The sequence below is a fragment of the Myotis daubentonii genome, chromosome 1, assembly GCF_963259705.1.
Source record: "Myotis daubentonii chromosome 1, mMyoDau2.1, whole genome shotgun sequence".
Lineage (NCBI taxonomy): Eukaryota > Metazoa > Chordata > Mammalia > Chiroptera > Vespertilionidae > Myotis > Myotis daubentonii.
In genome coordinates, this window is record NC_081840.1 from 51,314,490 (window position 1) to 51,326,762 (window position 12,273).

Consider the following 12,273-nt stretch of genomic DNA (forward strand, 5'->3'; position numbering starts at 1 on the left):
GGTTGCCTCCCGCATGCGCCCAGACCAGGGCCAGGGATCGAGCCTGCAACCGAGGTACGTGCCTTGACCGAAATCAAACCTGCAGGCCAACGCTCTAGCCACTGAACCAAACCAACTAGAGCTATGAATTCATTTTTAACGGATAAGAAGGAATGAATAATTTGAAACTAACTAGTTTTATAGTCTTCCTTCTTTTATTCTGAGATGCCTAAAAGGGGAGTGTGTTTTTTGTTTATTTTGTCTGTTAATATACATTTAAGCTCATCAAAGTGTATGTCTTGAAGTTATATTTTCTTGTACTGTTTTGAACAGTGTGCCTTAAGAATGAACTGAGTTACATAAAAAAGCAGTTTGTTCTTTTTATTGGCAGCTCTTAATATGAGTAAGATTTGGGTTATATAAACTAGCTTTGAATACTGAAAAATTATCCAGTGCATTATCTAATTTTTGATGGATTTGCCTGTTTTCTTATCTAAAATCATATCAGGCATGTGCCACATTTCCTTAAATGGGCTCTTATTTTTATTGGAATATTCTACATCTGTTAGTGATAGGTATCCCTAAATAATATTGTTAAATTATATACCAATTTAAGTTGACTGATTTTGTACTATTACTACAATTCAGTTTTAAGTGACTTAATTTAACATTTAATTATTCTTTGAATTTCAGGATGGTGAGGAAGAAGAAAATGAGAAAGGTATGTGTGATGCTAAGTAGAGTTTCAAAATTGCTGATATTTAGAAAAACAGTAAATTATATGAAAATAAAGCATTCCTTATTTGAAATATTATTTTTAAATACGTTTATTTTTAAATTTATCAATTTAGTAAATTAAGTTAATATTTTGATTTTATTTTTCAATTGGTCTTAATTTTCTTTTCACACTTAAAATATGTTATAACTTAATGGTACATATTAGTTACTGTAGTGGACAATGCCATTTTTTATTTAGCCTCATTTTAATTTAAAAATTTCTAGCATACGGTAAGTTGATTGTATCCATAAGACTGGCACTGCAGTAACTCATATGTGCTTATTGGAGTTATAGCATGTAAACCGATAGTTAATTTTGCACATGTTCCTAAAAATGGTGGGTGACTAAGAGACTGACTTTTTGTTTGTTGCTTAAACAAACTTTCATACAGTCTTCTGACAGTTTTAGTAGTTTAGGAGAGCTGTCTCACCCATTACAATTACAGGGACATTGTGGCAATACATGTGGTCAGTACAAGATTATGGAAGAGTTCTTGGACAGAGGTCAAAGGATCCTACTTTGGAGTAGAAAGGACATGGAACAGGGTTCTTAGCAAGACAAAATAAAAAGCCTACAAGCAATGATGAAGTAAAGTTACTGACTGAAAGAAAATCTCATGCCTGAAGTCTTTCTCTTTGGGGGAATGAAAGACATCTTTTGAAAATGGTACCTACGGGACTGACTGGACAGGATGAAGACTGGAAATAACCAATTTCCTGAACATAATGGAGCAGGCCATCTTTGGAGCTTTCTGTAGCAGTTTCCCATATGATTCTGGACTACCCAAGAATTAAATAAGAAGAACGAAAAAGATGGGGCCCGAAATACTTTGAAGACTGACTGATATCCTCAGGCTGTGACCTTTCAAGACGTCACCATGGGAGTTCTGAAGGTCACAAGGACTAAATCCCAAGACGATTCGAACATTGAATAACATCTTCACATTCGTCACTATCTCCTGGAGAGGGAAAAAAATCTTCCGTATGCCATTAACTTATAACCAGAAATGAAGAGCTGGTATCCTCAGGATGAAACCATTTTCTCAGTTTTGTTGTTTAGTATCTATATATAGAGATCATTTTTCCCCCATGAAGAATAAGTAATCCTGGGTAAAGGATTGTTATATTAGTTAATACCCTTGTGTTTTTTTCCTAACCTTCCATCAGTGCTAATAACTGGCTTTATATTTTCTAGGTCCTATTCTAGCTTATGAATATGAAATTGTTTAAACTTCTTGTTTTGCCATATTTATTCCTGTTAAATCCTCTTAGATATAGCAGGTTCTGGTGATGGTACACAAGAAGTATCTAAACCTCTTCCTTCAGAAGGGAGCCTAGCTGAGGCTGATCACACAGCTCACGAAGAGATGGAAGCTAATGCGACTGTGAAAGAAGCTGAGGATGACAACATCTCGGTCACAATCCAGGCTGAAGATGCCATTACTCTGGATTTTGATGGTGATGACCTCCTAGAAACAGGTAAAAATGTGAAAATTACAGATTCGGAAGCAAGTAAGCCAAAAGATGGGCAGGACGCCATTGCACAGAGCCCGGAGAAGGAAACCAAGGATTATGAGATGAATGCGAACCGAAAAGATGGTAAGAAGGAAGACTTCGTGAAGGGTGATCCTGTCGAGAAGGAAGCCAGAGAAAGTACTAAGAAAGCAGAATCTGGAGACAAAGAAAAGGATACTTTGAAGAAAGGGCCCTCGTCTACTGGGGCCTCTGGTCAAGCAAAGAGGTTTGTTTTTCTATGTCAGTTCTTTACGATACTGAATTCCAGCATTCAATAAGATCACTCTACATTAAGGGGGTGGCTTCAAGACCATGTACTGTAATTAGTTCTTATGATCCTGCCTATAATATTTTTGACCGTCATAAGTTACTTAAAATTTTTTTTTCAAGATCTTCATAATATGCAGTGTGTTCTACTGATTGCATTGTCGAATTGTCAGCATATATTTGTTTTTTTGTTGTTTTTTGTTTTTTCAAATTGACAATTTTTTGTGTTTTATTTTTAAAAATCCTTGTGATGATGGTTAATGAACAACTATCAGTCCTAACAACACAAATGAAGTCAAGTCCCAGTCCTGAAATCTGGAGAAGATGGCCATATATCCACTGAATAGAATTGTCAGAAAATCTAGATCTTCAGGCATCTTGGGGAAAATCAGTGCAAGAATCCTAAGGGACTCATTTGTTCAAATAACCTAATCTAGGCCTTTGGAATTGTTAATTTGTATGAATAGTACCAGTTTGAAATATAGCCAATATCAAGCTGTTCGATTTTTGTTTCTTTGTTTTTTGTTTTCAATTTTTTTTCTGGTGATTTGCTTCTTTAGCTCTTCAAAGGAATCTAAAGACAGCAAGACATCATCCAAAGATGACAAAGGTAATGGATTTATTTCTATTTATTTCAATGGTAAATTGTATATTTTCATTAAAAAAGGAATAATTGCATCTGGTTTCCTTTGACATTTAGTCCTTGAAATTGATGCACTAAAAATTTTGGATGGCCTTTGGGTAAACTATGGAGTTAGACTACAGCATACTCTCAGTGTGATAGAAGCATTACTTTTTAGTTAATTTGTAAACTAATTTGAGTATGCTAAAAATCCCTTTGGAATGTGTTTTTAACATTGTTTTCAAGTAACTGTATTCTATATTAATATGATAGATATTCCAGTTTTTACATTATGATTTCAAAAATATTTTATTTCTAGTTGCAGTCATTTGTAACCCCTACACTCCACCACAGCCTTACCCCTGTTCTTTCTAGTAGGAAATGTGTTATAAATTATACTTATAGATATTTGTGGAATATAATATTTAAAAGAAATCAGTCTTTAATATTGTGTCCTTATCTCCCCCATTGCCCGCGCCCCCCCCCCCCCCCCCCCCCCGCTCATGCCCTCACCCCCCTGGTGTCTGTGTCCATTGGTTATGCTTATATGAATGAATACAAATCCTTTGGTGATCTCTCCCCCTAACCCCCCCCTCCCCTGGTTTTGTTTTTCATTCATCAAATCAGGGCATACTTTTAGTAACATAACCGGTATGCAGTATATTTTAATTCTTCAGAATTTACTTCCTAATTTGACTTATTTGGAATCTTATATAGGAAAATAGTTTTATTTTAAAGTCTTGTAAGCTTAAAGGTACAATATTTGATTGCTTTCTGTTACTGGGAAGTCTCTGGTTCTCTCAAGGCCATACGCTATAGTTTCATCTTGTATATATGCTGTCTACATGAAAAATATTTCTGTTTTTTTAAAAGAAATAATATCATTCAGGTAATACAAAATCCTAAAATACCTATTTTAGTGCCCCCAAAAAGGAGTGGCATATGTCTTATATGGTTTATTTAGTGTATTTTCTTGGCATATTTTAATAGTTAGAAATTTTATGATTGTTTATTAATTTACAATTAATTGCAATACCTAGGTTCTTTACAGTTTTGGTTACTAGGTAAGATATAATAAATTTATTGTTATTCTTTAAATTCAGGAGGAGTAATCTTGGTTAAATGTTAACTTTCTCCTATTAAAAATGTTTAAATCTGTAATTAGAAAAATATGTGGGCTCAAATGTTACTGGTAACAAAAATGATACACAAACTGGTTGACATTTCATAAGATAAAACAGATCCTTTTAATAAATGTGTTCCATAAGAATAGGAATGCAGCAACCATTCATATTTAAAATATTCAAGTCAGGTAGGTGTATGTTGTCTTCTCATAAGTCTACACTGACTAATTCTTCAACTAAAACTTGTGGCACATAGTCTTTAAAAACATTGAAAACTTTAACTCTTCCTACATATATTAACTTGAAGCTATTAAAATTGTTACTTTTAATTGCTTATATACTTATAGTGGTTAAGAGTTAGTTTCCAAATAAAGTCAAATGAATGAAAATTCCCCTTCAATAACAGCACATTTGAAGAAGCGCACTGAAGGGTGACAAACTAGGCCTATAGTCTAAGAACTGACATTTGTATGTGTGAAACTGTAATTTGTGTATGGAAATAATACAGAAATCATTCATATAACCGTTTACCTATCTAAAGAATGTTAAGGTTTCTGTCTTTATTCTTTTTTTTTTATACAAACTTTTAAAAAATATATTTTATTGATTTTTTACAGAGAGGAAGGGAGAGGGATAGAAAGTTAGAAACATCAATGAGAGAGAAACATAGATCAGCTGCCTCCTGCACACCTCCTACTGGGGATGTGCCCGCAACCAAGGTACATGCCCTTGACTAGAATCGAACCTGGGACCCTTCAGTCCGCAGGCCGACGCTCTATCCACTGAGCCAAACCGGTTAGGGCTCTGTCTTTATTCTTGTAATTAATTTGTTTTAGAAGATTTTCTTTGGTTAAGTCTAGAGTTATCCAACTGCATATAATTTCCACTTTCTCTTACTCTTTCTCTAATAAATAATGAAAATGAGATGGTTGGTTAGCCTTTGTTATTAAACATTTAAATTCTTGCTTTGACATTTCCCTCTTGCACCCCCATTTTTCAGAATCTAAACCCCATAATAAATATAGGTAATTAAGCAGTCTTTCATTCCTAGATAACTATTTCCTGGTTGCCTGTATTTATGTAGTGCAGTGGTAGAGTATAAATTATTACACTTAACAGCAAAAGTCGAAGACCATGTGGTTGATGTTTTTATCCACTTAAAATTCATTTAGTAGAAAGAATGCAGTATTCAGACTTGTTTCCTCACTATGGTTGTATTGCCTATTATTGTGGTTGGTTTTGATAGAGTAAGTTTATACTGTCAAAATTAAATGAGAGGTTTTTATAGTCTTGAAAGAATGTGGTCCTAATAATTTTGTTTTAAAAAATCCAATTGAGATACTTAACTGTCTGATAATTGAATCTATTCTAGGAAGTACAAGTAGTACTAGTGGGAGCAGTGGAAGCTCAACTAAAAATATCTGGGTTAGTGGACTTTCTTCTAATACCAAAGCTGCTGATTTGAAGAACCTCTTTGGCAAATATGGAAAGGTACATTCTTTTTGCCTTTTTATCCATGTTTCTACTATCTTTATTTGAAACAAGGATTTAGTCAAAATTGTTTCTCTTATTTCTCTTAGGACTGATATAGGCATAATTATTGAGTTCTATGGTAATGGTGAGTTTCATCATATTATCTCACTCTGAGCCCTGGGGAATTTTTGTATTGAAAGCTCATATTTTGAGCCCACTTAAGCCAGGAACTGAGTTTTATTCATCACATTCATCCTGATTTTTCTAGGACCTAGGATTGCTGAGGCAGATCTGGTCATCTAGAAAATATAGGTAGACTAATATTAGGCAATGGGATATAGAATTGGAAAAAACAAAACAGTCCAGTGCTGGAGAAAAATGTGAAACTGGTAAAAATAATACTTAGTTACATGAAGTGATATGTGCTGTGATGGCAGGGTACACGGTACTAAGAGAACAAAAGGGGAGGCTTGACTGTGGTTTGGTTCACTAGGAAAAGTTTCTCTGACAAGGGAAAACTAACGGAAGAGAAAAATAGTCAAAAATGAATTGAATATTCAATTAATAGTTGTTAAATTGAATTGCAGTTGATCTGTAACCCTTAGGGCACTCATTAGTTTCTACTTAAATTTTAAAATACATTATTTATTAACCTACTCCACTGTAAGCTAATTGATAACAGGGGCCTTATCTGCTGTGTGTGCACATGATAGGCTTTCAAATATTTATTAAATCAATACTGGCAAATAGTCATTAATCCTATATAATAAAAAGATAATATCCAAATTGACCCTAATGGTGGAACGACTGGGAACGACTAGTCGGGATGACGCGCACTGGCCACCACGGGGCAGACACTTAACTCAGGAGCTGCCCCCTGGTGGTCAGTGCACTTCCACAGGGGGAGCGCTGCTCAGCCAGAAGCTGGCTCATGGCTGGACAGCACAGCAGTGGTGGTGGGAGCCTCTCCTGCCTCTGTGGCAGTGCTAAGGATGTCCGACTGCCAGCTTAGGCCTGTTCCCTGAGGGAGTGGGCCTGAGCCATCAGTCGGACATCCCTGAGGGGTCCCAGACTACCAGAGGGCGCAGGCTGGGCTGAGGGGACCCGCGCCCACCCCCCCTCAAGTGCACAAATTTTCGTGCACTGGGCCTCTAGTGAATATTATAAAAATCTGTTTTCTTGATTTTAGGAGTTGATGGGTTTTTTTGTTTTCTAATTTAATTATACAGCACAGAACACTGAGAATTATAGTCCCGAGATCAGTTGTGTTATACCTTTTTTTTTTTTTTTTTTTTTTAAAGAACCGTTTGTTGATTTTTAGAGAGGAAGGGAGAGGGAGAGAGAAACGTTGATGTGAGATAGGTTAACTCCCGTACATCCCCTACCGGGAATGGAGCTGTAATCTGAGCATGTGCCTTTGACCAGGAATTGAACCAGCTACTTCCTGGTGTATAGGATGACGCTCAACCAACTGAGACACCAGCCAGGGCAGCTGTGGTATACTTCCTGTTTTATTTTCAATAATTGTTTTTTTTTTTGTTAATCTTTTCCCGAGGATTTTTTTTCTTTTTAAATATATTTTTATTGAATTCAGAGAGAAAGGGAGAGGGAGAGATAGAAACATCAATTATGAAAGAGAATCATTGATTGGCTGCCTCTTGCACACCCCCTACTGGGGATTGAGCCCACAACCTGGGCATGTGCCCTTGATTGGAACTGAACCCGGAACCCTTCAGTCTGCTGGCCGAAGCTCTCTTCACTGAGCCAAACCAGCTAGGGCGCGAGGATATATATATATATTTTAATATATTTTATTGATTTTTTACAGAGAGAAAGGGAGAGGGATAGAGAGTTTGAAACATCAATGAGAGAGAAACATTGATGAGCTGCCTCCTGCACAGCCCTCCTTGGGATGTCTCCCCAACCAAGGTACATGCCCTTGACTGGAATCAAACCTGGGACCCTTCAGTCCACAGGCCGATGCTCTATCCACTGAGCCAAACCGGTTAGGGCCGAGGATATTTTTTTCATTGACTTTTAGAGAGAGTAGGAGAGGAGGAGGGAGAGAGAGAGAAACATCGATGTGAGAAAGACACATTGATTGGTTGCCTCCCACACTGGTTGCCTCTGACATATCCCCTGACTGGGGTCAGGAATCCAACCTGTGCCTTTCAGTGTGTGGGATGACCCTCTAACCACTGGCCAGGGCAGCTGTGGTATACTTTTTGTATAACTTTCAGTAATTTATTGTTAGAGGTAATAAACAGTATTTTAATGTTGGCATTTATTAGGACTAAACCTATAGAAGGATACCACACACTTGATAAAATTGCTGTTGGGCAAGTTGGCCTTTCCCAGAGTTAAAGATAAAAGCTAAGTTTCTAGCCACCTATAACCATAAAACCTCCTAAATTCCCTGTTTACCTCTTCCTGGCATTATGTCTGTGTTCCTCTCTGTTCACCCTAGATTGTTCTCTCTCACTTTTCTTTTCTTCTCACTCACCCATCTCTGCCTTATATTTCCAAACTATGCGTTTTTTAAAGCTGAGATTATTTGTTGTTTTTATATGAATAGACATTCTAAAAGGCCATAAATGGAAAGTGTCTTATTTTTTATTTTTATTTTTTAAATATATTTTATTGACTTTTTACAGAGAGGAAGGGAGAGGGATAGAGAGTTAGAAACATCAGTGAGAGAGAAACATCAATCAGCTGCCTCCTGCACACTCCCCACTGGGTATGTGCCCACAACAAAGGTACATGCCCTTGACCAGAATCGAACCTGGGACCCTTGAGTCTGCAGGCCGACGCTCTATCCACTGAGCCAAACTGGTTGGGGCGGAAAGTGTCTTTTTAAAGTATAATTTTTAGAATGCATTTTTAAGGCTGCTTTTTTAAATAAGGCTGATTATTTGTGATAGCTTCTTATAGACTATAGAACAATGTTAAAACCCACTTAGGAACTTTCTAGACACCTTTTTTTTATTGATTTCAGAGAGGAAGGCAGGAGGAGAGAGAGATAGAAACATCAATGATGAGAGAGAATCATTGATTAGCTGCCTCCTGCATGTCCCCACACTGGGGAGCGAGTCCAGAACCCTGGCATGAGCCCTGACCGGGAATCAAACTGTGACCTCCTGGTTCAATGCTCAACCACTGCACTGGCTGTGTGACACATATCTTTTTTGTTTTCTTTCTTTCCTTTTTTTTTCTCTAAGAGATTCAAGGGGTCCTGTAATGGAAATTTTGGCCCAAATCCAATTGAGAATGTTATTTGCTTTCATTAAGGGTACCATTACTTAATTGATGGGACTGTGTTTTTGGCTGTATATTTGAAAAATATAAAAAGAAAAACTAAAAAGATAAACTAAAAAGATAAATTGCTTTTTTTAAAAAATAAATTTTTATTGTTGAAAGTATTACATATGTCTCTTCCCCTCCCCATTGCCCTCTGCAACCCCTCTACCCACTGAAGCCCTCACCACTCTACCATCTATGTCCATGGGTTATGCAAGTACGCACATGAGTTCATTATAAATTGCTTTTTGATGCTTTAAATTGTTCCCTTGAATATTTACTAAGTATTTATAGGCAAGGTAGATGGTGATCAAAAGTATATGACATATATACTATATGTATGCAAATTTGTCCTTATCATGAATTTATGTACCTAAATAGATCCTTTAACTTGAATAGTCTCAGATCTGAAGTTTCATCTATTTAAAATCTGTGTAGTTGTGAAGTAAAACTTTCTAAAGTATAATCTTATTTTACAGGTTCTGAGTGCAAAGGTAGTTACAAATGCTCGAAGTCCTGGAGCCAAGTGCTATGGCATAGTAACTATGTCTTCAAGCACAGAGGTGTCCAGGTGTATTGCACATCTTCATCGCACTGAGCTGCATGGACAGTTAATCTCTGTTGAAAAAGTAAGCTTACCTGTTTTATAAAGGGTTACTTTGAGGACTAGTAATTCTCAATTTAAAAATGTTACACTAGTAAGACGTAAAATTAAGAATGATTTTTATGCATTCATTTTTATTTTTTTAGCGTTTATATTTTTCAAATTTTCAACCATCAATATACTTTTAATAGTCATAAAAATGTAACTTTAAAACATAAAGTTTTTTTTTTCTATTTGAACCTTTCAGGTTAAAGGTGATCCATCTAAGAAAGAATTAAAGAAAGAAAATGATGAAAAGACTAGTTCCAGAAATTCTGGGGACAAAAAAAACATGAGTGATAGAAGTAGCAAGTAAGGATTTATTTTTTGATAAGTACATTGACTTTTTGGTACATTGATGCACTAGTTCTCATTCTGTTGTGTTCTTGCGTGCGGTGCTGTGGTCAGGACACAAGCCTCTGTCAAAAAAGAAGAGAAAAGGTTGTCTGAGAAATCTGAAAAAAAGGAAAGCAAGGATACTAAGAAAATGGAAGGTAAAGATGAGAAGAATGATAATGGATCAAGTGGCCAAACTTCTGAATTCATTAAAAAAAGTGAAGAAAAGAAGCGAATAAGTATGCTATGTATCTTTCTTCTCAATCTCTTTCTAATTTATTTTACAACTTAATTTTACAGTAGAAGGGAAAACTTGAAATTAAAACCAGATAAATATTTAAACTTCATTGTTAGGTGTTACTGTTTTAGAAAAGGAGGTCCAATAGGACTAATTGTCTTATTTTTTACTCCTAGAAAACAAATGTGTTTGTCGCACTAAGCCTCCTTACTATTAAATCTGGGCTGCCTTAATTCTATCATAGATTGACAACTATCGTTGAGTTGAGATCCTTTGGTATTACTGAAAATATTTTCATTAGCAGATTGAGCTAGTTCTAAAAACTTTGCATTTATGTTCTCATAAAATAAGTTGGTTTTTTAATTTCATGTATTGGTTTGTGAATATCTAGTTGTCTAAGAATTCAGCATTTTCACATTATATTTTTTGAATGAAATAATTTTTAGACATTTATCTAATGTTTACCTAATATTTTTTTCTCTCTTAGGTTCAAAGAGCCCCGGACGTATGGTAATACTAGACCAAACTAAAGGAGATCATTGTAGGCCATCAAGAAGAGGAAGATATGAGAAAGTAAGTCTCTGAAAGGGATGTTGTATATAATGTTACTGTCTGCAAAACAGACAGTTCAGGATCTCTGTAACCTCCCTCTTTCCTTTAGCTCTGTAATAATGCCGTGCTAGAAAATCTAAGAAAAATGGAATGCCATTACTCACTTAAGGTTTTTAAATGACCAGCTGAACGTGAAAAACAGTCCAAAATTATTGTAACATCTAGTCCTTCTATAATTTTTTTCTACAGATTCATGGAAGAAGCAAGGAAAAGGAGAGAGCTAGCCTAGATAAAAGAAGGGACAAAGACTACAGAAGGAAAGACATCTTGCCTTTTGAAAAGATGAAGGAACAAAGACTTAGAGAACATTTGGTTCGTTTTGAAAGATTGCGACAAGCAATGGAACTTCGAAGGTAGAAACAGTCTATTTTATACCTGTCTTTAACTATAAGTACATATTTAATACTATTAGAATTGTATTCCCACAGAAAGCTATTTGCCACTTTTAAGAAATAGAGTAAAACCTAATTACTTCTCAAGTTTGCACGCTATTTTACAATTTACAAAGTTACCTTTCCATCTATTGTCTCTGTCTCAACAGTCCTGTAAGGTTAGTTATGCCCATTAAATAATTGAAAAATAAAAAGAGGCCCAGAGAGGCTAAATGACTCTTCCAATGCCACATTGCTAATGAGTGGCAGAGTCGGGACTCAGACCCAAGTCTTCTGACTCCAAGTCCAATGCTCTTTCCTCTCCAAAGTTGCTGCCATAAAAGATGATTTTAAAGGAAAATTTGATTTTTGAGATAAGATAGTCTCAATGTAAGCTATAGTATTCAAATAGTATGTTGACATTTTAGAAAACATGTATTATACTTTGGACTAGAGCCCCAGTGAAGGAAGATTTGCCCTGTAAATCTTATTTTGTTCAAGCTCTATCTCTCAAACCAAGAATTCTCTTTCAAAGAAACTGAGAACAAAAAACATTTCTACTTTTGGTGGCAGTATCTTAGCTGTTCACCATGAGTGCCAATTTGCTTTTGTATGTTAATTTTTGGATACCACTTAAAATATTCTTGTTAAAGTCTTTTATAATATAAGTTTCCAAAAATTAACCTATCTAATTGAGAGGTAACTTATGGGATTTCACCTATTCATACACAAGAGTGTTAGGCCAGAGATATTTCTGTCAACTTAAATAATACTGTTATTGCCACACACTTTACTAAAAGGAAATAATCCTTGCTTTACTCAGAACCCTTTTCCCCTTTTTTTTATGAAGTCCCAATATTCTGAGCTTCCTATTTAAATGACAAGTTGAGAAAAAGAGTAGTGGTTACTAGAGCAGCAATTCTCAAAACTATCTGACTCATAACCCTTTTATATGTAACAAAAAAGTTGCAGTACCCTATTTACTATTCTGAAATAAAATTGATATATAATGTACCTAC

At 35.6% G+C, this 12,273-nt stretch overlaps 1 protein-coding gene across 15 annotated transcripts in view; it reads left to right on the forward strand.

The window, feature by feature from the left end:
• SLTM (SAFB like transcription modulator) overlaps nt 1-12,273 on the forward strand; it is a 56,515-nt gene that overhangs the window by 30,610 nt on the left and 13,632 nt on the right. For 7 of the 15 annotated variants that reach the window (XM_059699847.1, XM_059699734.1, XM_059699762.1 and 4 more), the window contains 9 exons: nt 673-700; nt 2,029-2,497; nt 3,099-3,148; nt 5,657-5,775; nt 9,534-9,683; nt 9,906-10,009; nt 10,106-10,272; nt 10,759-10,844; nt 11,073-11,236. In XM_059699847.1, coding sequence (XP_059555830.1) covers nt 673-700; nt 2,029-2,497; nt 3,099-3,148; nt 5,657-5,775; nt 9,534-9,683; nt 9,906-10,009; nt 10,106-10,272; nt 10,759-10,844; nt 11,073-11,236 — 1,337 coding nt within the window. The remainder of the gene's footprint in view (nt 1-672; nt 701-2,028; nt 2,498-3,098; nt 3,149-5,656; nt 5,776-9,533; nt 9,684-9,905; nt 10,010-10,105; nt 10,273-10,758; nt 10,845-11,072; nt 11,237-12,273) is intronic. The other 8 variants (XM_059699746.1, XM_059699788.1, XM_059699815.1 and 5 more) reach the window with 2 other exon arrangements.